The 26075-nt window shown below is 38.4% G+C and overlaps 1 protein-coding gene and 1 long non-coding RNA gene across 6 annotated transcripts in view; one reads left to right on the top strand and one right to left on the bottom strand.

Moving 5' to 3' along the window:
• LOC107314349 (uncharacterized) overlaps positions 1-4294 on the bottom strand; it is a 16145-nt gene extending 11851 nt beyond the window's left edge. For 2 of the 5 annotated variants that reach the window (XR_014946943.1, XR_014946946.1), the window contains exon 1: positions 557-692. This is a non-coding gene — a long non-coding RNA (uncharacterized LOC107314349). Of the gene's footprint in view, positions 1-100; positions 699-1984; positions 2035-4162 lie in introns of those variants that run through there. The other 3 variants (XR_014946944.1, XR_004307643.2, XR_014946945.1) reach the window with 3 other exon arrangements.
• DNAJC24 (DnaJ heat shock protein family (Hsp40) member C24) lies at positions 826-26075 on the top strand. The gene is made up of 5 exons (XM_015863494.3): positions 826-885; positions 1067-1203; positions 17771-17909; positions 23577-23645; positions 24621-26075. Exons 2-5 carry the CDS (start codon positions 1096-1098, stop codon positions 24743-24745), a joined length of 441 nt encoding a protein of 146 aa, XP_015718980.1. The 5' UTR covers positions 826-885; positions 1067-1095; the 3' UTR covers positions 24746-26075.

Raw genomic sequence — 26075 nt, 5'->3', positions numbered from 1 at the left:
GTCTGAGTTTTCACCCACTGAGTTCACTTCACTCACAGCACAGTAGACAAGGTAATAATTTATGATAATTATATGAAAATACACAATTAATATTCATCACCTCTCATTTCTCATCACTTTAGATGATCAGTAATGCAGAGGAAAAACGCTGTCAGATTTCTAATTGCTTTGTAATGGGCCTGAAATAGGGAAATCGTTCAAGACAAACAATCTGTCACTTGTCTGTTACCTTAACTATCTATCACTTAAAAAACCCTCATTAAATACACTGCTAATGAACGACAAAAGACTGTACATCTGGGCACACTGAGTACCTTTCTAAACAATATTGTAAATTGCTTAAATAATTCCCAAGACGTTTTCAATCATTTTTTTGCAGAAATATAATAGAAAACATATATTTCCAACGCACGTTCCATCTCATTTGCTCACATCATTATGACATTTCGTCTATCATATCCCTATCTCCAGGGAGACAAAACTTAGTTTTTCCTCTCTACTATTGACAAATCTGACCCAACACGCCCCATAAGAGCGGCCAGACAGACACACAAACCCAGAACAGGGGATGGAACAGCCGCTCCCGAACGCCCCGAACCGGGGCCGGGCGCTGGGGGGCGGCTGGAGCCGCTGCTTATACGGAGCACACGCCGCCGCATCAGCAGCGCCGTGATCGCTATGGAGACGGCGTCTGGTCCGACAGACACGCCGCTTCCTGCCGGTGTTTCGCCACTGAGGCCCGGGTGGAAACACTCGAGGCCCCGCCTGGAACTCGTTTTTCTGCTTATCGCCGCGTTAAAGCTGCGGGTGGAGGTTAGGTTTCCCACCGGACGAGTGATGGAGGTGCCCGGCAGGCTGCGCGGTGCGGCCGGCGGTGCGGGGCAGGTAGGTGGATCAGAGATTAATCGGCTGTATACGTTGTTCAAAATACAAATAGCTGCGAAATAGCAGCTAAAATGCAGGGTCGTCCCTATAGCCTGCATTACCTGCTGCCTGTATTTCCTCCCTCCTTGCTTTTCTTCCCTTTTCAAATCGCACTTAGAATTATTGCCTTTTCCTCACACAGCACTGAGCAGATCACATAGCCAGACAGAGATGGCCTTGGAGCAGATAACAGGAAAGGACTGGTACCAAATCCTGGGTGCACAACCATCCGACAGCCCGGCAGAACTGAAGAGGAAGTACCAAAGACTGGCTTTGTTAGTAAGTACCCATCTTAGAAACTAATAGAAACTTATTGATACCACAAGTCCATATGTCAGGTCCTGCACTTTGGCTATAAGCTTATGCAGTGCTACAGGCTTGGGGCAGAGCGACTAGAAAGCTCTTTGAAGAAGAGGATTTGGGGTTGTTGGTAGATGCTCAGATCAAGACAGCAGTATGCCCAGGTGGCCAAGAAGACCAATGGCATCCTAGGTGACATCAGAAATAGCATTGCCAGCCAGAGCAGGGGAATGATTGTCCCTATGTACTCAGCCCTAGTGCAGCTGCATCTCAATTACAGCATTCAGTATTGGTCCTCTCACTACAAAGACATTTTAGGTTTTAATTGAAGGCTTCTGGTGCACTTTTGTAGAGTCATACTGCTTTAATATTCATGTTTCCCATCCTCATGGTTTTCATGTGTAGCAATCTCAGAGCTCTATGAGATTATTTCAGGTTAACTTGGTTCCTCTGTTTTAATCCCTCACATAATTCAGGCTTTTTAAATCAAGAGGTTATTTAGCTCACCTCTAAGAGCACAATAAGGCATATGTCTTTGGTACCACTTGGTTAAAATGGCCAACTTGAAGAAGTCCCAGGATAATTAAATTCCTAAACACAATGAAAAGTGGCAATCCAGAGAAGAAAGGTGGGCAGAACTCAGTTTTTATGTATTCATTTAGGTAGATGACTCTGTAAACCAGACTATTGGCAGAGCTATAGAGAGCATATGCACGTCTACTCTTGCCATTCTAGAAGGTAAAAAACTGTTTTCACTTACAGGCTTTCCTTTAGAATCTGTGCATTTCTGGTCTATATGGTCAATGCTCTCTGAAAAGGGAGTGAGAAATGTTAGAAAACATGAGGTTTTTTCCTTCTTTTTTATGCTGTTTAACTTTAGAGTTTTTTTCCCCACTCTGAGTGATGGATTTGCTTTTCTGACTAAAGAGCCATGCTGATGTTGCCTTGTAGGTGTTTTCTCCAAGGCAGATCTGCTGCTTGTCGGTTGTTGTTAGTGTATGCCTGTCACTATTAGTCTTTCTCTTCTAGTAGAGCTGCTTACAGACCTTTCATGTTCTTCTATATTTTTCTTATATTCTATGTTTTTCTTATTTTTCTACATGCATTTATTGATGCAGAATCTAGCAAGATAAATTGTCTATAAAGGCATAGCGGTTATAAATCAATTACTTTTATACATCCTGTAAGCCACTGGTTATAGGAGCGACAGAAGTGTACAATACATAGTGCATAGTTCTAGTGTGAAAGTCATTGTTGCAGGTAGCATTTATCCAAGGTGTTTCACAATTACTAACCTAGGAAGGCCTACAGTAGGTAGTGATCTCCAACAAGAAACCCTCACCTCCATTGCTAACCCTTAAATGAGGTCTGGGAAGGGGTGGATCCAGCCCTTCTAGTTACTCAGCTGCACTGTTTGCACCTGACCTGCCCTGGGTTGGCCCTGCCTTCCCACCAGGTGCTCAATTACTACTTCAAGCCATGACTGAGCACTTCCACTACAACCTCTCATCTTACCTGCTGCATCTTGTTCACATGAAGTAATTCCCGTGCTCCTCAAATAAAACTTAAACTTAAGACATCTTAGTGGTTGTACATCTCTAAGTCACAATAAGTTCATTATGATTTTCTGAAGCTGCTACTGTTGGTAGTAGTAGTATTGCTGGAGGCAGAGGATGAGTCTATGTGTAGTTGCTTCAGGTGTTTTTATATATGGTGGTAGTGAATTAGCAGAGCATCTTCAACTTAGGAAGCTAGGATGAATGGTGAGCACTGCCATGTACAGCCTATTTAAGGATTACTTGACAAAAGAATGCGGTCGGTGCTAGCTATCTTAAAGTCAAAAAGTATATAAAGCAGCTAACATCTTGTATGTAGATTGCAATTAATAAGACTTCCCTTGTTGAAAACATTCTAATCACAGATGTTCATTAGCATCAAGCATAATAAATAGTGGGATTTATTTTTAAACATAATTCTGCTGTTAAAATAAAAATGGCAAATGTCTACCATTTTCTCAAATGATCTTCAATATTTCATGTTGAATGTTTGTTTTTTGCCATCTGCTGTTTTGTCTGTTTGTCAAACACTTTGTATACTCAACATCCTGAAGAAACACGAGACTTTGAACTTCCAAAGCTGCAGAGAATTGGAGACCTTGCCTTATGTCATCTAAAAAATTAATATATTTGCTGTGTATTATATTTGTCCTATTTGTCAGGACTGACTTGAACAATATGAAGCAGTAGGCAGGTAAAAACTGTTGAATGACAAGCTTAGAAGAACTATTTAGTATGGGGAATTCTCTTTAAAATGATTAATTTTTTTGAAATTTAACTTGTTTTTACCAATTTTAAAGGGATGATGATGGAAATGGTTAATGAATCATAAAAAAATGAAGCCATGCAAATCCAGCCTTCTTGAGTGCGCACATTTACGTACCATTCTGCTATGTACTCATTTGCCATACTAACTTAATTTGGTCAAGTCTTCATGAATGTTTAAGCAAATTACTTGACTGCAAAATGGTGATGTCTGTTCTGTCTATAAGGATTGTATTAACTAGATACACAAAACAAATCTAGCCTAAAATAGTGTTTTTTTTTTCTTGTTGTTATTACATTATTTCTTCTTACCATCTAAATATGTAAGTAAAAGTTCACATTTACACAGTGTCCTTGCAACCACGAGATTTAGAACTTTGTAAAGTTTCTGTATGCTCCTTTGTCTGATACCTGCACCATCTTAATGCTTCTTGCTGTAATAATTAATAGCAGCTAGAGGTAGCAGACTTCTGAACATAAGATACACATGCCACTAGTGTACAGTAGGAAAAATGCAAGAATAGTTATGTATAGTTAGAATAATACAAGAATAGTTGGAATAATATAAGAAAAGCTGTAAATAGAGAATCAGAAGGTATCAATGGGGAAAAACTTACCAATTCAGAGGCCTGCAGTCAAGATGGAAAATGCTGAGACTTGCCACCAGAACTCCACAATGAAGCAGCCTCCAGAAAGAGATGTTGCCTTAGTGGTGGTCAGCCCTTAAATGGGATCTAGGAGAGGCACAGTCAAACTCCACCCCTCCCAGGAGCACAGCTGAATTACCTTCACCTGTGCTCCTGCAGCTGACCCTTGCCTCAGGTGGTTTAATCAGAGGCTCAGGCTGTGATTAACAGTTTCCCATACACACTAGCAATTTGATCATTAGGCTTTGTTAAGGAATGGAACTTTAATGTATGCTGGCTTGTACTTCATGGTCTTCTCTAGCACGAGCTTCAGCCTATGACTTTGAACAAATATTCAATGAGAAACGTGTATTTTGTAGCCCGTGCAACTCAGTGCCATGAGTCTGTAATTGGCTGACTTACATTCATTTCAAGGGGCTTTTTTAAGCATCAAAGATTCCATGTTCTGGAATGAATCAAAACAGATTTTGAGAATCGTTATGTTTAATGATAACAATGTTTATCTCTTTTATCTTCAGAACAAACTGATGTTTTTGATATGTGATGTTTGTATGACCTTCTTATCCATTGTATATACTGTAGTTTTAACAAGAAAAGTTCACAAATGGGTAAATGTTTTTAGGAGAGATGATGCCCACGTCCCATTTCTAAGCGTGCATAGAACTAGCAGAAGATAAAATCAGAGTAACAAAGAAGGAGGAATTAAACAATCTTACAGTTTTTTACATCTTTTGGCCTGGTGTTATGTGGTCAAAGAATGTCAGAGTAACAAAGAAGGAGAAATTAAACAATCTTACAGTTTTTTACATCTTTTGGCCTAGTGTTATGTGGTCAAAGAATGAGTTGCCAGATTGTTTGCAAGTTTTCCTGTAGCTGCTCTGTATCTGAAAGCTGCTTTTTACAGAGAATAAAGTCACCAAACATAGAAGCTTTGTCTCGCTGAGAATCAGGTGTCTGTTCCTGTTGATGCCGATGATATTATAGGATACCTTTCAACTGGAAAAAAAATCATTGTGCAGGAAAATTATATACTGCTGTTACAACGTATGCCCTAATCTTAAAGAAAATCCATGTAATTTGAGCAGGGAGCATGCAGGAAGCTCTTATTTTTAATATGGAAAGGAAATAAAATGTGCCACTTAACACACGATGTTGCAAAGATTATCTGTTTATCAGAAGGGGTGGTGTGTGTATATAAATACAAAGAAATTGTTAAGATGATCACTTAATCTGTTTGAAGGAGTAGAAAATTTTAAAACAAAGAGCATTAAGCATAGGTGAGAACGACTGTCAGCAGCAATAAAAAGGAAGGACATTAATAGAAATCTAATTTAATGAAGCAAAATAATTTCCAGAATTGAGCTTGTGAAAAGACAGCTACCTCTAAGAGAAAAGAGATCCATTGTGTCCTATCAGATTTATGTACCCATCTAGATTTTGCAATCACAAGAAAGGCAGAGGATGTCATATATTTCAAGTCAAAAAGCTGCTTGTGTTATTACTGCCTTAAAGTCTGTTGCAAACTAAATTCAGTGGAAGGATGTGCCTCCTCAGGAGCTTTTCAGGCTGAGTTTGAGAATTCGAATCTTACAAACTTTATAATGTTCTCATTTTCACCAGAAGTCTCATAACAATCATTTTCATAGTGAAAATTATACAGCATACATACTGCTTTCTCTTAATAGCCCTGTAGAAAATGCTTTGTTAATATGCCTGGTCGTAGCTGAACTGAAGTTAATACTTAGATATCATAAAGTTTGTTGCAAAGGAATGCCTATTTGGCTCTCTGGGTAGCTTTATTTTCAGCTGTTCTTTACATCCGATTTATAACCTTAATAAAATACAGGTGGGCATTTTCTCAAGTTGGAACTTGAAGAATTGGTTATTAACTTATACAAGTGTTTAACAGAGCCTCATTGTTTGGCAAATGCCTAGTTCAGACATCTTGATTGCGTGGCTCATGGTCATGCCAATATTCCTTCTGCTCTTTCCAATCTGACAGCATTTGTTAAACTCATCCTTGGTTGTTTGTTTTTTTTCTTCTTTTTTTTTTTACACTAGAGGTCATAGTGTCATAGTCTGAAGAACAGATATTTTCACCCTGCGATAACATTGTGAAAATGGGAACTTTTATTAATCTGAATGGTTTCCCATATTAATTGCATGTATCACAATGGTACTTAAAAGCTGAGTGTTCTGGAGATGCATGTTGCCACTGCATGCAGAGATGCAGACTGCTATGTCCAAGCAGGAGCTCTTGCTTCTTGGTGTGGTGAGAGAGGTAAGGTTGGCTGCAGTTGGTCCTTGGGCATCACCTGCTCATATTAAGGTACTGACCAGGAAAACTGTTAGTCCGCTCTTGGTTGGGCAGCTGGCTAATCAAATGAAAAGCAGTGATTAACCAACTGATGGCTCAGAACACAAATGGAAGATGCGCACTGGTCACATCTCTTACAGGGAAAGGCTGAGAAAGGTGTCCTGACTTTGCAGCAGTGTGAGGTCATGAATATAGATGGAAAGAGAAGGGAATTGGATGTAGCAAAGTACCATAGCAGGAACAGGGAAGTGTGATAATATTGGTGCTTGCAGTACTCATTTTCAGGGTGACTATCCAGCATGCTGCAGCTTATATGAAGCAGTGCCTCACTTTTTATTACTTTAATGTCATCTATGCTCTGTACAGAAATTTGATACCTCTCGACTTATTTGTGCATTTGGTTTTGTAGAATCATAGAATGGCCTGGGTTGAAAAGGACCACAATGACCATCCAGGTTCAGGCCCTCTCTTATGTGCAGAGTCACTGTACAGTGGAATAATGCAAAAATAATAATGTACAGTTGGAAATAGCACAAGGATGGTGGTAAATAGATAGCCAGAGATTATATATAGAAAAAACTCACCAACTCTTAGACCTTTAGTCTAGATGGAAAATGTTGAGGCTTCTCACCAGAACTCCACACAGCAGTGATCTCCAGAGAAAGAGATGCTGCCTTAGTGGTGGTCAGCCCTTAAATGAAATCTAGGAGAGGTGGAGTCCGAGCTTCACCCCTTCCAGGAGCACAGCTGTCTTACCTTCACCTGACCCAACACTTGCCTCAGATGGTTAATCAGAGGTTCAAGCCATGATTAACAGTTTCCTATACAGTCACCAACCACCAGACCCGGTTGTCCAGAGTCACATCCAGCCTGGCATTCAGTGCCTACAGGGATGGGGCATCCACAGCCTCTCTGGGCAACCTCCTCCATTTCATCAACACCCTATGTGTGAAAAACGTCCTCCTAATATCTAACCTAAACCTCCCCTGTCTCAGTTTAAAACCATTTCCCCTTGTTCTATCACTATTCACCCTCCTAAACAACCACTGCCACTCCTGTTTATATGCTCCCTTCAAGTACTTGAAAACTGCAGTGAGTTCTCCCTGGAGCCTTTTCTTCAAGCTCCATGCCCTGTCTGTATTGGGGGCTCCAGGCCTGAACGCAGCAGTGCATATGGGGCCTCACAAGAGCTGAGTAGAGGAGAACAATCACCTCCCTCTCCCTGCTGGCCACCCCTTTTTTAATGCAGCTCATTGCTGCTCATGTCCAGTTTCTCATCCACCAGGACCCCCAAGTCCTCCACAGAGCTGCTCTTGTTTCATAAGTTATTGATCATAATAATATATTAAAATTAGAATTTAAATATGAAAGATGTAATGGTGAATTTCTTGGCTAATCAGAAAGAGGGTAGATGAAGTTAGAAATAGCTTTAAAAATTCTGTTCATTTTTAAAATAAACTAACGTTGAGGTCTGCTGTGCTGGATGCTGCACACAGACGTGGTTCCCTGTGCTTGGAAAGTGTTGTAAAGATGGATTGTGCTTGCAAAACATTCAAGCAGTTAAATATTACATAGGGAGCTCAAATGGATAGTTGTCTAACTAGTTGTGGATTATGGCAGACTGTAGGAGGAAAAAAAGGAGAATGGATACAGCTTTCACCTTCTGGTTGATCACTGAGCAATGCTAGAAAGACACAATAGAACAGGTAAGGTATAAGGAGAAACTAGGAGGTAAATCTGTATGAGTAAGAATCATCCTGGAGTAGACAGCAGCGGCTGGAAGCAGCAAAGCAAATCAATAACCAGATCAGGTAGGAAAAGGGTAAAGTTGTGAAAAAGCTAAAAGTTTGTTTGTTTTGGGTGGGAGAAAAAGGAAGAGGAGATGGATTGAATTAATGAATCAAGAAAATGAATTCCTTGCTCTTTTGTCAAGCTGTCTTTGGATAGACATCCTTTGGGGGAATTTTAATCCACTTCTGTATGAAAAGATTGAATGTCACAAGGAACGCTTCACTTTGTTTCTCCTCTTTACAAGTGGAAAAAACAGGCTCCTTCCATGTTCCCTGCTAACTTCTGCCAATTGAGTGAACACGTTGAAAAGATTGATTGTGGGCTAGGAAAGCAAGTTTAAGACCTGGAATCGTTCTTTTCATGGAAGTGAACAAGTTTCACATTTCAGAAGGAGTGTTTTGTTGCAAAATCACTCAAATAAGAAAAGTACTTTCAATGTAATATTGTTTTGTGCTGTTTAGGCATGAGACCACACCTCTCTTTTTTCTTTTCCTTTCCAAATACTTGCTGGTTGAAGCTTTTCAAGGCTCAATTGTGCTACTATCTTCTCAGTTACCAACAGCTTACATGTATATAAACAAGCGTGGACTCTGATCAAGTGAATGCACTTGTACCTCCTTATGTGGGTATACTAATTAAATAAGCGTATGACGTCTCCCTGGTATTCTTACAGATTAAACATTTGAACCTCATATTTAGCCCAATCAACATTCATCTTGCATGTTAGTCTTTGTATACAAGATATATATACATGTAGATATATAGATATATATACAAGGATATGATCCCATCGGTTCCATTTAGAAAGCCTGTAGGGGAAGAACTGGAAAGGAGATACTTAGAAACGATTGGAAACTTTGTTTTCTTTCATCTCCAATTTTCACTATGCCACATAGTGCTAAGACAAAGCCGTGTGTTTGATGTAACCTTCTAGTAAGCATTAGGTGGCAGTAGTGTGTTGTATTTGGCAACTGCTTTGCCGTTTGTTTTTTATCCATCTCCTGCAGTTTTTATTGCAGTCTAATAAGTGGAGAATACATGCGTGTTATTTCTTGCAGTTTTTTATAAAACACCATTCGATATTGTGGCTTTATGGGGCTGTAAGGGCAGCCGTTGTTTGGGCTCTGAGATACAGAGGTGATATGGTGATATATGATAGGAGATGATACAGCTCACTCTAGTTTCTTCATAGCACTCCTGCAGAAATGCAGTTACCTCGTGACCTTTTAGAGGGTTTTTTTTCCCCCCTCTCCTTATTCTTTTTCACAAGTAAAGAAGCTCAAGGAGTTCAGAAGGGGTGTTGCATTGTATTAATTTGGCAGGATGATCAATTAATAGAAGAAGAGCAAGAAAGTGTTGACAGAACATGCTATCTAATTAGTACCTGATGAACCATACAGGCCACAGAGTGCAGCGATTCAGGATGGCTGCTATCTGAGACTTTTATATGCAAAATAAACCTGAAGAAAATCTAAAAGAATGGCTGAAGATAGATCCAGTGAGGGAAATTTTCTAATCCTTCTGTTTTTCTGATGAAAACCTCCACTTTTCACTGGTATCTCGGGGAAGGCTGAGAGTGCTTGACACATCATAGCCATTTAAAATATCAAGCTTTTGTTTTCTATAAAGCTTCTTAAAAATCTTGGAGCCTTTCATTTGTTTAGGTCTTTCATTTATTTATTTATTTATTTATTTATTTATTTATTTATTTATTTATTTAATTTAAGAGGTGAACTGCAAATTATGGGACTAGATGAAATGAATATTTAAAATAAAAGTAAGCTGTTTTCCTTCCTGCTTTTAGGAGCGGTGCCTGATGGCTCACGTGATACAGTGACAAGTGAGATTACTTTAAGAGCAGGTATCACTGCAAGGCTTTAAGGTTCTACCCTGTTTTTCTAGTATGTGTTAGTTTGAAATTGTTTTTCAGTTGAAAATTAAGTGGTTTTGCCTTGAAAGTCTCAAAGTGCCTTTCCAGTACTGCCAGACTTACTTGGCTACTGGGAGTAAGGTTTTTTCTGTTTTTGCTTATAAATATATCAATAATTAATTCCTACTGTTCATTCAGAATTTCTCTCTCCTCCTGCGATAGGAGGAAAGTTTAATATTTACATGCTGAAACCATCTTTTCAAAATTAATTCATTTTCCCCTCCAGCTTGAGTTTCTCTGTCCTACTGAAATAAAGCAATTGCTGTTTTAGAAGGGTTTTATTTTGCATAAATCCCTTAGATCTTTGTAAAATATGGAAGTGTCCTTGAACCGTGACCCAATTTAATGGTTTCAGATGGTGAAGTTCCAAAATGGCTTCTTTCTGTGACCTTTTATTGAGTGCCACAGGCCAAGTGCGTGTTACATATTTTTTTCTTGCTCAACACAGGTGGCTGAGACGTGTGTTTTTCTTAAACTCAGTTACTCACAGTTTCAAATTCCAATTTAATAAACAGCTGCATCATTAAATCTGTTCTGTGTTCTGACTTAAATCTACTGGAGTCTGAATTCCACAAGAGTAGAACACACTTTTTCTAGTCACTATGTCATGCCTATCACCTGAGTTCGGAGTTAATGTTAGTGGATACTGTTGTGTGACGCAGTCCGGTTCTTCCTCAAAAGTTAAAACCGCTTCATTTCTGTGAGCATTTGGTCAGACCTACACAGATTTGGTTGTTGGTTTAAATCTAGCCAAGGCCGGTGGTGTCTTAATTGCTACCACAGAGCAGCCATTTGGCCTGTGTGAGATGAATGTTGTCAGAGTACCTTCTGCAAGGCGGACATTCATCCACTGGGAACGTATCAAGAAAGTTTTCATTAATTGGTCCCTTTGTTGGCATTCGTGGCAGAGCAGCCAAAATCTGAGTATGAACAGACACTCTATGTTGGGGGTGAGATTTATTGGCAAGTCTCACTACAAAAACTGGTATTTACTGCAAACGTCGTAAGCAGGAGCAAAACAGGAGCAAAAGACTTTCCTCTTACAAACAATAATCTGCCATTCAGTTCACTCTATTTTTTTTTCTTAAGACACAAAAATTAGCAAGAATTTACAGACTACAGTGGGAAATTAAGAATATTAACCAGATTTGTCCTGTGTACTGTTGACTGGCTTGTAGCTTTCCTTTTAGCATGACATGAAGTGTTATGATGAGCTCTGTAGTCTACAGACAAATTTACATGGACCTATGAATACTTGTGTCAGACGGGAACACTGACAGTTTGTGTCCTGACCTCGTTAGCTTAACTTGTAGATAATAGTCACAGTTAATAATGCATAAAGAGTGTATGAGAAATTTTCTTATACTTAGTTGGCAATTTTGATGTTATCTCGTGCATATTGTTCTTTTGTTGAAATTCTTGCACTTTGTTGCATTGCAAGAGGCATACACACTAGTAATTATTTCTGTATTTTGGCTTTTAGTGCAGCGTTGTTGCTGAACTTGGAACAGAAGAAGACAGTTCGTGTTAGGCTTCCTATTATGTTTATACGTATTGTCTTTAAAATTTTAGGGATTATCCTGTGGATTAAAAAAACCTAAGTCTGATATTAACTAAACAAATAGTCGTATTGACATTGAGAGAGAGTTCAGACTCTGAAATTTGAATATATTGGCTAATATATAGATTGACCATCCTCCACTCCCCAAATATTGATGATGAGATTTTAGAAGAGTTTGGTAATCTTTACCATTCCAGTTAGTAGTCAAAATCTCCTTCTGTTGGATTCCAGTGTGTGAACCTGGAGTTTGAAAATAATGGCATTTTCCTTACCTGAACAGTGTAACATCCAACTGCTTTGTCCAGTTGCTTATGTTCAACTCTCCCATCACTGGAATGGATGTTGATGGTATGTGCTGCTATTCTCTCGTTGTACCCAGTGCTCATCTGCAGTGACTTTCACTCTTGCATAGTTAATCCAGGCAGCTCTTTACATGCATTTCTCAACTCTTACCTCTTCTGTTTGCAATTGTAATTCAATTCCGTCATTCACAAAAAGTGGTACCTCCACAAGATACCAAGCAGTGCTCCACCTATAAAGTCTGGGTTGAGCTCCTCCTAATCGTTATCACCTCTTCGTCCACTGCTTATTTCTTAATACAAATGCAGTTCCTGTTCCAAGTTCCAGGAAATACTGTAGTTGTACCGCAAGTCAGGAACACTGTAAGTAATGAACACTGTGGCTTTCTGTTACATTTATGGTAATAAAAAAAAAGAAAAAGAGAGAATACCCACAACAAAACCAAATGATTCATACTTTGCTAGACCTCTCATTTCTGGGTGCATTATGTCGAACATTACTGTCGGTCTGTAAATATAGCTACTACTATACATCTAAGATAAGAAACAAGATACCACGTTAACTTAAGATGTTACTACTCCACCATTGAGCCATATTTAATCATTAGATGTAGTTCCTGCAAAATTGAGTGTGTATTTGAATTCATGTAAGTAAACTCATTCAAATCTTTTGACTTGCTTCACTTCAGAACTCCAGGCAGATCCCTAGCCTGGTATACAGGCTAGTATAACAGTATAGATACACATCCCTATGGAAATAGTACAGATTTAGGGTGTACCAATTAAATTTAGCAAAGTAAGAGTTCTTAGTTATCTATTAAATACACAGTAACAAATTAAAACACATTTCCATAATTTAAATAAAAGTCTGGTAGTAGTAGAAGATAAAATCTCCTGTTTTCATTTGTGGAGCTGGAGATGTGGTGCATCTCTGGATTTTAAAATGAATATCCTTGGACAAAGTAATCATGGTAATGTAACTAACTTTTAACCTTATCTGAACGTCACCCTCTTAATTTGTCATATAGAAAAGTACTTAAAGTTTGACTATATTTTGCTATGCATTCCATAGTTTAGCAAGAGACTACAGTCTAACATTAAACCTATGGCTGTAAGCTTCACCCCTCCCAATATATCATCATGTTACGCTGATTCTCCACGGGCACTGTAAATTTCTTTTGAAGAGTAAGTTCATTAGCACCAATAAGGAATGTACATTAAATAGATTTAACTAAAAATTTTCTGCTTGCTAATTTGAATTTGATTAAAATCAATCAATCCCATTACTTTTATTTCATGAAGTTAAGTAACTTGTACAAGTGCTAGGAAGACAGGGACCTTTGCGTGTCACCTGTGTCACTTAATTTACCCAACCAAACCTCAGCCAACTATCTTAGTTTCCCATCTTGTGGAATGAGAGTTCTAAAGCTCTGTTCATATGGTTATTCAGATGTAGTGCCATTACAGTTATTGACCAGGAGGTTCAGGGATTAATTTTTCAATATTTAAAGTGCAAAATGGACCACACTTCACAGAGTATAAAGTCGGCAGAAATAAAGATTGTAGCAGTTGACTGTATATATATATATATATATATTGTATATAGCAGTATAGCATATGTTGGGCTCTCTCTACAAACCATGCCTGTTTGGGAATTCTTTAACTTGTTAATGATTGCTGTAATGCAAAAGCCAATGTTACAGCTACTGTTCTGGAGATGCTGGCTAATAATGTAAGGCAATGCACTTATCAGCTGCAAGAATCAATAAGAAGTTAGTAGACAAAGAGTTTACAAGCCCACATCAATACACGGTTGGTGGAATAATGTTTGGAGACTGTCTACAAATTAATTATTTCGTGAACAAAATAACATTAAGCCTGCTGAGGAAAAAAAATAATAAATTGCTTTGTTTTTATTCTGTGATAGATATTGAAGGCAGTAGATGATCATCGTGAAAAAAAAATACTAAGATATTCCATAAACTATTTCTAAACCTCTGGATATTTAGATCTGAACTACGAGCTGAGCTATATCTGTCTCAGAGTCATTTGCCAGGGGAAACTACTCACTGCGCCCAAACTACAGCAGGGCACAATTTGACGTATGTTAACAGTAAGACAGTTCAGTACCATCATTTAGCTGTATTGGAAAGGTAAACTAATGGTACTGGAATTGAAAAGTACTAGTATTATTTGTATTAGGCTGCTTTTCTGTTCCTCTGCAGCACCAAAAAATTTGACTGTTTGAGTCCACAAGTGCTACCCACCACGCAACACTTAAACAGGGGAGCAAGCAATATGTATATTATATGCATATACTGCTTTTTCTGATAGTGAAAAGAGCAGGTTATACACTTCCATTAGTTTAGCACCATTATTAACTACAAAGTGTCACACACTGTAAAGCAACACCAATTCCATGTATTCTTCAGCAAGAAAAAATTAGCTGGCAATTCACTTCAAGTAGTGCTTTGAAAAGGAAAGACAGATTCTAGCTTCCTTCCTCCTCCATCAGCCTCAGGAAGACATGCTTATTTGTTTTTATAAAGTTCTATTAAGTAGTAACACATTAGTAAAAGTTATTGCTGGGTTCAGAAAGAAAACTGTCCAAAAGTAAACACATGAATGATCAGCAAAAACTGTCCTTATGGATATATTGTTCCTTCAAAAACACTATGCATATATAGCTAGAAAGATAAATATAGCCTAAGTGCAGTAATACAGCTGAAAATAGTGCTCAAGTGGCAAGTATGAATGACAGGAAGATAATTTGCACAGAATTTGAGAAGAGAGATTGTAGGAGATGTTGGTAGGCACTAACATTTTGAGTAAGAACTTAGAACTGGACGTATAGAAGGAGAGATGAGCAATAGTTCCATTTGCGTAGGAGGAGACAAGTCGAGTAGAAAACAGGCTTGTCTGTTTTCATCATACAGCTTGTACGTGTTCACAGCTGAGATTAACCTAGAAATAAAGCTGAATGGGAGGAGGAGATCTGAAACATACATCAGATTTAACCTTCCTCGGAACAAAACTCCTGGCTGGTGTTCAGGCAGTTTCTCTGAAGGGTAAACTGGAGAGGTAAAAGAATTGGAAGCATGGATATGGCAACTAAGAATGGAAGAAAATGCCACAAAACAATTAGATGATAGTCTGAAGCACTGACAGTGGACATTAAAAGTACTCTGCATAAACAGCAGATGTTAGTAGGTTGGTTTAAAGTTTGGCAGTGTTCTCTGTGGTTGGTGTCTGATCTGCCTGACCAGGGTCTAAAATGGCTAGAAAACAAGACACCTCCTTTGTTACCTTGCAGGTGAAAGAAGACTTGTATGTGTATCACGAATGGATTTTTGCTTCAAAGGAAAGTATTCTTGTATCTTGATCTGGACAGTATTTAGCTGAATGGTAGGAAAAGGGAATCAATGACAACAGATCCAAATCACATTCAAATGAAACAGGAAATAAAAGGTTCAAAGTGAAAGAGCAGAAGTTTGAAGATGTTTCTTAGTGTAGAGGGAAAGGCTAAGCATATCAGATGGTAACAGAGTAATAGCTCCAAGACAAGGAGGAAAAAATACTTCCAAAAAGCATTAAGATTTAATCAGTAAATCCCCCTGCAGTGTAGTTATTAATTCTACAGGAAAGAAAAGCTGAAGGACGAACCTGAAGAGTGATGAATCTTCCTTCATTTAAGAATGAGCACAAAAGCCTTTTCTGCATCCATTATTATTTTTCCAGAGTATTTTTATGATGCTTCCAAAAGTCTTTTTCAGTCTTTCAGTTTTGGTGTAGCAAAAGAGAAGCGTAACCAGTTTTGTGGGGGTGTTTTCTCAACTGTCCTTGGCAAGAAGGATGATATTAGTGCTGTTCTGGACAATCAGTCATTGTAAGAAACTGAGAGAGGAGGTGCTGTCTTGTGGCCTATCCAAACATACAATAATAAGAGCAGTAGTTTTGTGGTGCTGCTGCTCAACTGTAGCTAATTAAGCATCAGTGGCACAAAGTCTGGTCCATCACTCCTAGAAACTTCAGAACTTCTTTTGCACGTAAACTTGTAGGGGAGTGTTCACTGCATCATTTAAGTGCAGTAACATATGTAGAGTCGTACAGCTTTATAGGCACTGTAATTAAGTGCCTATAAAATATTTGGGGTGATTCAAATTTAAATAACAGGATCTGAATTTGTAGATTAATTAATTGATATTTTTAGGTGAAATATTGCTTTGAGCAATAACTGCAAAATACCTACAAAAGTATTTTTTAAATATCATTGCTAAAAGCAAAACATGTAAGCCTTTAATGTGCACTATTTTGCCTCATATACTTGTTAAGCACTGGTTAAAAAAAAAGACCTTCCACACATGATAGACTATAAACTGTCAATTAAAACACATTCAGAAAAGCCGTGGTTGCAGAAAAATGGATTTGAAAAATAATGCTTTTAAATAGCTTTAACAATACAACATGATGCGTGACAGCAGAAGCCTGAATTTAGTGCCTACCAACTAACAGTACAATTACTTGTTTTCTAATTGGCTATTTAGAATACTAAATATAATTACCTACTTGTTTGAGTTTTTCTGTGCTTTAGAATTCGGTCATCTTCAGCTGGGGAGGTAGAGTGGGGATACCTGTAATTAAACACTCAGATCACAACTGCTTCAGTCTTATTTTCAGCAAGTTACAGGACAATGTTTAGTCATGAACATGGAGGTAACTTCAAGCCTGCTTTACACAGTGTGGGCCAATAGCACACGTTATGTACATATTTTGTACTTGAGCTTGCAAGTCCTCTCAGGTGTATATGGAAAAGGATACATGGAAGAAGGCTGACAATGAGCATTTTAGTGCTTTGAGGATTACCTCTCAGTACACAATTGAACCAAGAAGACAACAGAACACTCTGCTCAGAACCAGTAGTTACAAGTGGTTTAAAAAGAGATACCATTTCAATTAGTGTTGTCTATATAATGTGGGCTTTCTTGCAGTTATGTCCTTGAATAACCATTTCTTAACTAAAATGACATACTTTTTGTAGCCAGTGATCCATGACTTTACATATTTGGAAGGGCTGTTGATTCACTGAACTGGAAGAAATTAAAGATGTTGAGGCATATTTTCAAAAGTAGAATTGCACGCTTTATAAATTACACTTGATCACGTATATTTTCACTGATTGAAATAGCAGTTAAAAAGCCTACATACATGCAACACGTTACTCAGTTTACCTGTAGTAGCATTAACTAAATGTTGGCAGTGTTGCTGAAATCAGCTACGTGTCGTTTTACAAAGACATCAGCACCTACAACATCTCCTCTTGTTCCCGTGTTGGAGTCCTCTGCACATACCTATTTCTGTTTGTAGCAGTCACTCTCTCTCTAGGTAAATTGTCCATAACACCGATGATTCCATCAGCAAATTAGCCAGAAAATGTCGGCAGTGCACATGGTGACATTTGTGCCACTGGTGATTTGGTTGCCATTTCAGTGGTCTAATTAAATTGGCAGATTTCTCCTGTGCCCAGAACCACTGTCTCCCTTCCTTTGGCACCTTAGCTCATACCTTCTCCTTTTTCTTCCTGTCCTTTTAGCTGAATATCAAATGCATTATTGATCGTACCTCTTCCACTCCCCTCAACTTTTTTTTTTAATCTTTTTCTGTTTATTTGTTTGATTGGCAGTATCACCCAGACAAACAGAAGGCAGATGTGCCAGCAGGAGAAGTGGAGGAGCGTGTGCAGAGGTTCATCGAAATTGATCAAGCGTGGAAAATTCTAGGGAATGAAGAGACAAAAAAAGAGTATGACCTGCAGCAGCGTGGTAGGTTCCTGCCAAGGAGTGCCATAGTGGCAGCAGCTCTTTAAATAAGCAGGGTCTGCGAGTAGTAGTGAGATGGTATTTTAAAATGCTGTTTGTTGCTGAACCAAATGTTTCTCTCACTCTTGTCCTACTTTCAAACGTGGATCCATTATTTATAGCTTTTGCTACACATACATTAGCTAGTGAAAACACTGAATTACCCCCCACAAAACATTAGGTGGCGTTATTCCTAATAATTTGAATATGGAATTTATACTAATTATAGACCTTGTTCCTTTTTATTTTATTAAGGCAGCTTCATTACATGTTCTTCACCTATTTATTTTCTAAGTCCCATAGTGCGTTTCATTGCAGTATTTTAGATACAAGCACTATTTTAGTTTATATCTGCTGTTGGATGTGTATGGTACATAAGCACTTCAGAATCATTAAGGCGCATTCTTTCCAGCTGTTTAAGGTAGCTTTCATAATAATTCTGCATTCTAAATTAGTCTAAGGCAAGTTTATAAATAATATTCCAATATAACACATTAACTAGGCAGCTCTAGCATGCATTTCTTTTTATACCTCTCAGAAAATAGCTTCTTAAAACAGTGACAGGCTGTTGTGAGAAAGAAAGGGGGGAAATGTAGGTCAGGTCTGTCACACATGGGCTACCATTACATGAAGTGATAGGCTGTCTTTCTGCTCTGGCCTCGGGATAGGAGTCCCTCAGCCTTCCATTAGAACCTTCAATAAATGTATATCCACCCTACATGTTAATGGGGGGAGTCAATAATAGTGTATTGCCTGTGGGGAAAACACTCAGTCGCACTCTGCAGTAACACACTCTGGCCCAGCATTGACGTGTAGCCACCACCACTTCTGAATGTGTCTGATAAAAGCCCACTGTCTCTGCAGCTTGTTATTGAATTCTCTTCCATTGTACATGGGCACACCATCAGACCTTTCTCTCTTGTGCTGATTTTTAACTCCCCTGCCGCTGTGAATACCAGAACTTTGAGAAACAAAGGCTTAGTCATTCTGGTAGATATGCATCACTGCAGGATAAAAAGAGCGATATATAATTGTATATGCCCAGTATGAATTCTCTACTTAAATAATTTGTATTTCAGGCTGTGTGTTTGATTTGAAGAGAGGGTGGAAAGGGTTAAAAAAGAAAAAAAAAAAAAAGCAAATATTTAAGAAGAAAGGGAAAAATTGATCTTATGTTGATTTTTTAAGTAAATAGTATTAAGATCCATCCCAAATAACTTCTCTCAGTCTTATTTTTCATACGGCTGGTGCAGTGCCAGTAAGAATTTCTGCTCTCAGTGTACCGTACTTGCAGCTTCAATTGTGTCTTCCATTTTCATTAATTATATGTGCACAGAAAAAAGAAATTGTCAAGATTAAGTTGCAAGTTTCTTTTTATGTACAGCCAATTTTACCTAAACCTTAAATACAGTGAGTTTCATATTTACTTGTATCATGAAAATCTAATAACTAAGGGGTATTACAAGAAGATTTAATAAAGTACTGTTTTCCCAATGGTATTTAAGGACATTTCTGTGCATCACTTGTGACCAAGTTTTATTTTACAGTATCTGGGAGGTTCTCTGCATGTACAGAGATTGCTCTGCATCTAGATGGGTTACTCTAAAAGCCATCTGAGTGTTCTGTTCTTGGTGTTTTTGACAGAGCAAATGAAGGAAACGATTTCTTTATGCAGGTATTTGGTAGCAGTGAGGAAACGTGGTGGGCATATTTCAATACAGAGCATCCTGTTCAGAAAGGACATGGTGTTTCATACTAAGCCAAACACACAACATACATGTGCAACATTAATGCATTCTTTGCAGTATGTTCCCTAGCAGCAAAATGACAATGAAATAAAATCCAGTTCTTTGAATGCCTGTCAAGTTGCTTCTGAAGTCATGATTCCAGACAAATTTGTAGATGCTGCTGTAAAGGCTCACAGGAACAAAGGCACTGAAACAGCAGCTAAAGGGAGCAGGGATGAGAGATAATACAGCAAGCTAGTAAAACTGCAAGGCCTAGGAAGCAGAATCTGAAGGATAACAGTCAGGAAGAAGTCCCCTGCATTGCATGTAGTCTTTTTCCCATAGCAGATACCTGCATGTACTTTACTGTGTTACATTAAATCATTGTTAATTACTTAGGTATTCAGTGGCCTGAGAAGTTCTCAGAACCTTGAATACTGTGCAGTCTATGCTTCTTTGTGGGTTTTTTTTTCTTTTCTTTTTTTTAAGTCTTTGAAAATAAATAACAAGTAAATATGCTTTTATACCTGAATACTACTTCTCTCTGAAAGCATCACAGCGGCCTTTAGGGGCTGGAATAAAAGTTGCATCACAGTTTAACTATTGACAATGAACTTCTTTCCTCAACAGATTTTCTCCTTAGCAACTTTCCATTGCTTGTTTGGTTTTCTATTTAAAAAAGAGGAATATACATTTAAAATCAAAATCTAACAATAAAAACCACCAAAAAGCTTTTCGGTGAATTTAGGTTACAAACAACTTGTTCTGCAGTTTTCATAGTAACATCATTTGAGCCTTGAAAGTTCATCCTTACATCACACTTTGAAAGCACAAAAAACTCAGAGACTCACTGAGATGAGAAAGGACCTTCATTGGCCATCTGGGTCAATCTCAAAGCTGGCACAAATCAGTTGCTCAGACCTTCTCCCGTCTATTTCTCCAAGGACAGAGATCCTACAGCATATTTAACAGCCTGTTCCAGTATTTTTAACCAAGTTAAATGGAAGGGCTCCTTGCATCTTTTGTCACTTGCATCCTTCTAGGAAGTCTTCCCATGAAGCACTTATAGACAACAAAATGCAAAACCTGTTCTTGGCTTCTGTTTGTATGCTGTATCTCAACCATTGACCATACTGGTAGGTGACTGGAGTTATTTCTGTTTGCCAGTGCTCTGTACTAGAGAACCTCAAAGAGGACAGAAAGCATCAGATGTAATCTCAAAAGCGTAAATAAGAGAGAACAAATAATAACAATGACTCCCTAAAAATGCTGGATACACTTAGCAGTGCCCTGCTAACTCAAACTAAGCCTGCTGCCCACTGGAATCCCAAGGTCATCTGGAAAACTGCTTATGGGCCAGCTGTCTCACAGAGAACTCTTGCATTTCTCTTGCATTTGGATATTCCAACCCAAAAAGCAGGATTTTATCTTTAGTGTTCCTGTCAGCCCTTGACTATATTCAAGGTCCCTTTGAAAGGGTGAAGGGCTGGGGAAGGGGAGGTTTATGGCAAGGTCTTTTGTTTAGCAACATTTTAACATAACTTTTAGTAATTACAAATTAAAGCATGCTTTTTAAATTATTTAAGAGCCTCCAACTTTACTAATTATTGAAAAAATAGACTATAAAGGGAACAAAACAAAATTCTGTAAGTATCCTGGGTTTAGGTATTATGGCAATACTGATGGACAATACATATCTTCAGCTTTGGTAATTGTAAGCATTTGTCTTGTTTTTTGATGAAAAAGAAGTCAGTGCTAAGAACATACAACGGTTAGAAAACTTGTTCTGGTATTATGACCATCTGTACTGTTACCACGAATCGTTAAAGGGGTTAAGTTTCCATTTACTGCTTGCAACCTCTTTCTTAAAACTCAGCCTTAAATAGACCAAGAAATATTTATTGTATCCTCGAGTAAAACTTAAATACCTTTCCTCTTTGACCATTTCTGAATGACCCAGCAAGGGCTCTAGTAAAGCTTTACTGAACCAAGCCGCTAATAGTTATTTAATGTTGTTCTGCAACCTGAAAGAATCTCAGTAGTTTTTTCCTTTTAATCTCTTTGAATTGCAGGCTCATAAACCTCTCTGATGAGCCTGCCAGTGTTTTCTTAGATCTTGCAGTTGAGACAATGGAGCTGCAGAATCCTTTCACCTCTTGTTGTCAGACAAATCCAATAGATGGCAAAGCCAAGCAGGCCCTACTACATGTGAATTAAAATTTGTTTTTCAAGTTAGTAGGGATAATTCAGGCCTTCACAGTTGCCCATAGCCAGAAAAGTTTCTGAAAGTGCAACTCTGTGCACAGAGTTCTGCAGATTGACCCTATGTTGCATGTAAGTAAAGCTACCATTACTCAGTGCTGGTAAACATAGCATCATTAGATAACCTTCTTTCACTGATTTACTTTGGAGGATCATAAGAGATGTGGTTGTAAAATATGTAGTAACAACCATGTAGCTGGAAAAAAGGAAGAACAGAAAGAAACTGAACACTTAGTGAAACCACTAGGTTTTAGTTCTGGTTCTAAGCTCCCCAGCTCATATTGAGCTGTGCTTCTGGGTTAAAGTAATTAACCAAAGCTATTTGTTCTGTCTTGAGGTATTTTACATCCGATAATATATTGAGTAGGAGAATAAGGAAAATAAAACAGCTCTGTTCAACCCTGAAGAATAACTTTCTGCTGCTCTAATGCAGACAAGCAGTACAAATGAAACAATACAAAAATAGTAACACACAGTTGGAAGAATACAAGAATAGACAAAAACAGATAGCCAAAGGTTATCTATAGAAAAAACTCACCAACTCTGAAGACTTCAATCAAGATGGGTACTCAAGGCTCACCACAAAAACCCCACAAAGGAAAAACCTCCAGAAAAAGATATTACTTTAGTGGTGGTCAGCCCTTAAATGAAATCTAGGAGAGGTGGAGTCCAGTTCCACTCCTTCCGGGAGCACAGCTGAATTACCTTCACCTGTGCTCCCACAGCTGACCCAACACTTGCCTCAGATGGTTAATCAGAGGTTCAGGCTGTGATTGACAATTTCCCATACACAAGCAAATAATTGCAGCATATAAAACCGACAGAGAAGTCCCAAATTAAACATTCAGTTTCACTTGCAATCTAATTTTGTATAGCATTTCTCTAAAGTAACAAAATTTTACTATCCAAATAATATGATTTGAATTCTATCTCTCCTGTATTCTTTATTACTGTGACTCTCGCTTCTTGGTTAGCATCGTAGCTGTTAGTGTGGTAGTGACCAACATATAATGTCATCTCCCTTATTTTTTTTAATGCTAAATAATGACTAAACAAAATCTAGAAACAAACTGGAATCAGGAAATGGGCCCGAATCACCAGAACACAGAACTGTGATCCCTGCTTTGCGTCCTTGCTATGCAGGTCAATTTCTTTTGATAGTGACAGTTTCCATGGAATATTTCTTATCTGAGTAACACCGTATCCAAGGAAATGCACCTCAGACTTGTCAAATCATGGGTAAAGGAAGTAGTTGGGAAATCTCCTTCTTTCTGCTCTTCAGTCCAGAGTAAAGAGCACAGTAGAAGCTGGAAAACCATTTAGAATGCCTTTCATCTAACAGTTAGGTAGGGTGATCTCTTGGGAATTAAATTAAGTTATAATCTGGACCTCCACCTTCTGTTTCCAGCAGTGTTTTAATTCTAGCAATACATCTTCACCGTATGAGGATACTGGCTACAGAGAGAAATTCCCCAATTTTATGCAGGCAAATGGAAATTTGAGAAGGACTTCTTTAACTGATTGTTAGGTATGACTGTCTGGTAGGGACCAGATTTAATGCTAGTAATAAGTGTTAATTTACCAGGAAGAACTGACAACCTGTGTTTCCTGAGCTGAGCATTTGTCACCATTTTCTTTATAGAGAATAATCTGACAAAAGAATGGCCAGTACATGCACAGATTTCTCTTGAGGATATGTCCTGGAATGAAGGTATGAATGCTTTCTTGTTCTTAGTGCCTGTTACATAAAACATTTTCCATCTTTTTCTGCATCTTATACATTTCTTTTCATCTTTTATTATTTTTTAATATTTTCCTCAGATTTGGTCATTCTATTCTGTGATTATTTGCCATTCTTCCATTTCTCTGCTACTTGCTGTCAAGTTGCTGATGAGAGTCGGCTGAAGCCCTTTCCCAGCACTGTTAAGTTGAATTGGCACTTGACTTTGTGATACCTACTTTACATTCTCTCACTTTCCTCCCCATCCCCGCCTCCAGCTCTCCCTTTGTTTGGGCACAGACCATTGGGCTCTCTCTTTAAAATACAATTGATTTTACTTTTCTGGACTCTCCCAGCATTTCTCAAGCATCTGACTGCACTTTTTATGATGGCAGAATGCATGTTCTAAATACACGTTTTTCCACTTAACAGTGTGTTACTTTTCTCTTTTATATTAGTCTAGCTTTTATAATTTATTTCCTTTTTAGAGTAATAGCTGGTTTTAATGTATTATTTTATTAAAGCTGGGGATGGGGGAAAGCTTACTCACTTCTCCTTTCTTCTGTTTCTTTCCTGAGTTAGCAGTCTGTTTTGGAAGCCTGACCTGTCATTTGTATGACAAACACTCCTTAGTTTGTTCTTAATTACAACCTAAAGTTGTTGGTGCTTTGTCAGAATCAGGTCCTCTTTTGGAAGCATTCAGTGATGCAGTCCTTATAACATATCTCTGTTTCACTGATAAGCACCTTTTTATTACCTGTTCTTTTAAAGAGCCTACACTGACTGCCTGTCTTGCATTAACCATCTCTCACAGTCATAAGCATTGACACTCACAGTCCAGCAGTGAGAGGTCACACACAAATCAAGTTTTGTTTTCAAGAGCAGCTCTATAAAATAATAATCCAAAATAGATTCCTGATCCATCCTGAGCACTAAAGGCTGTTCTTCCTCTTCTTTCTTTGGCAGATGAACAATGTTACACTCTTTCATGCCGATGTGGTGGGAGTTATGCTGTCTCCAAGAGCGAAAGTAAAGATGTATCTTTGGTGTGTTGTGACACATGTTCACTTGTGATTGAGATCCTCCGGTGACTGCTCCAGATGAGGATGCTGAGTTACAGACAACACTGGACATGCAGGACAGCATCTCATGGGACAGATGGGATGCTTCAAGTTCAGTCTGTTTTAAGAGAGGAAACCTGCCCATTTACTAACATATCTCTAAAGACACAGTACTTGTTCTTTGTTCTCTACAACCAAAGAGCAATTTATAAAGAAAACTTCCAGAACCCAATAATAAGTTCTGTACACCTGGACTAAGTCTGAACAACCTTTATTTCCCAGCAAACAACAGAGTGGCTTCTTTCTGTCTCTTATCAACTACAACTTGGGCCTTACCTCTTAAGTAAGTTAAATCCTTTTAAAGGCTCAGATGACAAAATTTAATCAGAGGGCGTACATGTGAGAAGCCTTTGAAGATAATGAAGAATCAGGTGTATTAATGGGAAATGGGAATTGTAACAATCAGAAAGATCAACGCGATGGAATGGCGATAGGAGAGGTGTAATGACACAGGGACTAACACAATAGAAAGGGCTCATAAAGGAAGGGAAAAAGACTGCTCACTCGTTTCCAAAGATCTAGGCCCACAGGGATAAACTCCACAAAGGAGAGATCTCCAATCAGAGCTCTTTCCCCAGTGGCAGTCAGCCCTTAAATGGGGTCTAAGAAAGGTGCAGCCATGCTTTACCTCTTCTGCTCACACAGCTGGAATTCTTTTGCCCGTGCTTCCAGGACTGACCTGGTCCTTTCCCAGGTGCTCCATCATTGGTTCACGCTGTGATTCAACAGCTTCCATAAAGGAATACTTTCTGTTTTGATGCTAAATATTTAAATTAGTTTCTGTTAAGTTCTCAAAAAGGACTTGACCCCTAGAAAGAGATGCTAAAGGTTTGCAGATCTAACTGGGTGGTCCTCCTGGTACAAAGTAGCCAGTACAGTGCTCATTCACCAGCACTGCACCTACATTATCTTTTCAGCTTAGAGTCAGTGCTGTTCAATCTACTCTATCCATCATCTGAACAAATGCAGGCTTCATGCAATATATGACTCCTACCGGGCATACAGTCCACTGGGTCCAAGTGGAGCTAGATTGAGGAAAATCCTACAAAACACATATTAGTAAATAGGTATCAGATCCACAAACTTTTCTGTCTAAAACCTAGCGTGCCACAATACTTGCTAACATAGGTGCAGCCTATGTGTGGCTCCAGCTGTGTGACAGTGTAACAGTGCATCTCTTCATCGCTTGTTAACAGGCAGTTTTAACTTTGTCTTCTAATAAAATGCAAAACTTTTTGACTAAATCCAAGCACTTATTGTAAACAGGTAGAGGAAACAAAATAAAACGTGTATCACTGTC

Source organism: Coturnix japonica, chromosome 5 (assembly GCF_054131305.1).
Source record: "Coturnix japonica strain WE chromosome 5, WE-NBRP24, whole genome shotgun sequence".
Classification (NCBI taxonomy): Eukaryota; Metazoa; Chordata; class Aves; order Galliformes; family Phasianidae; genus Coturnix; species Coturnix japonica.
Note: the sequence above shows the minus strand (reverse complement) of the source record. Positions and strands in the feature narration are given on the sequence as shown.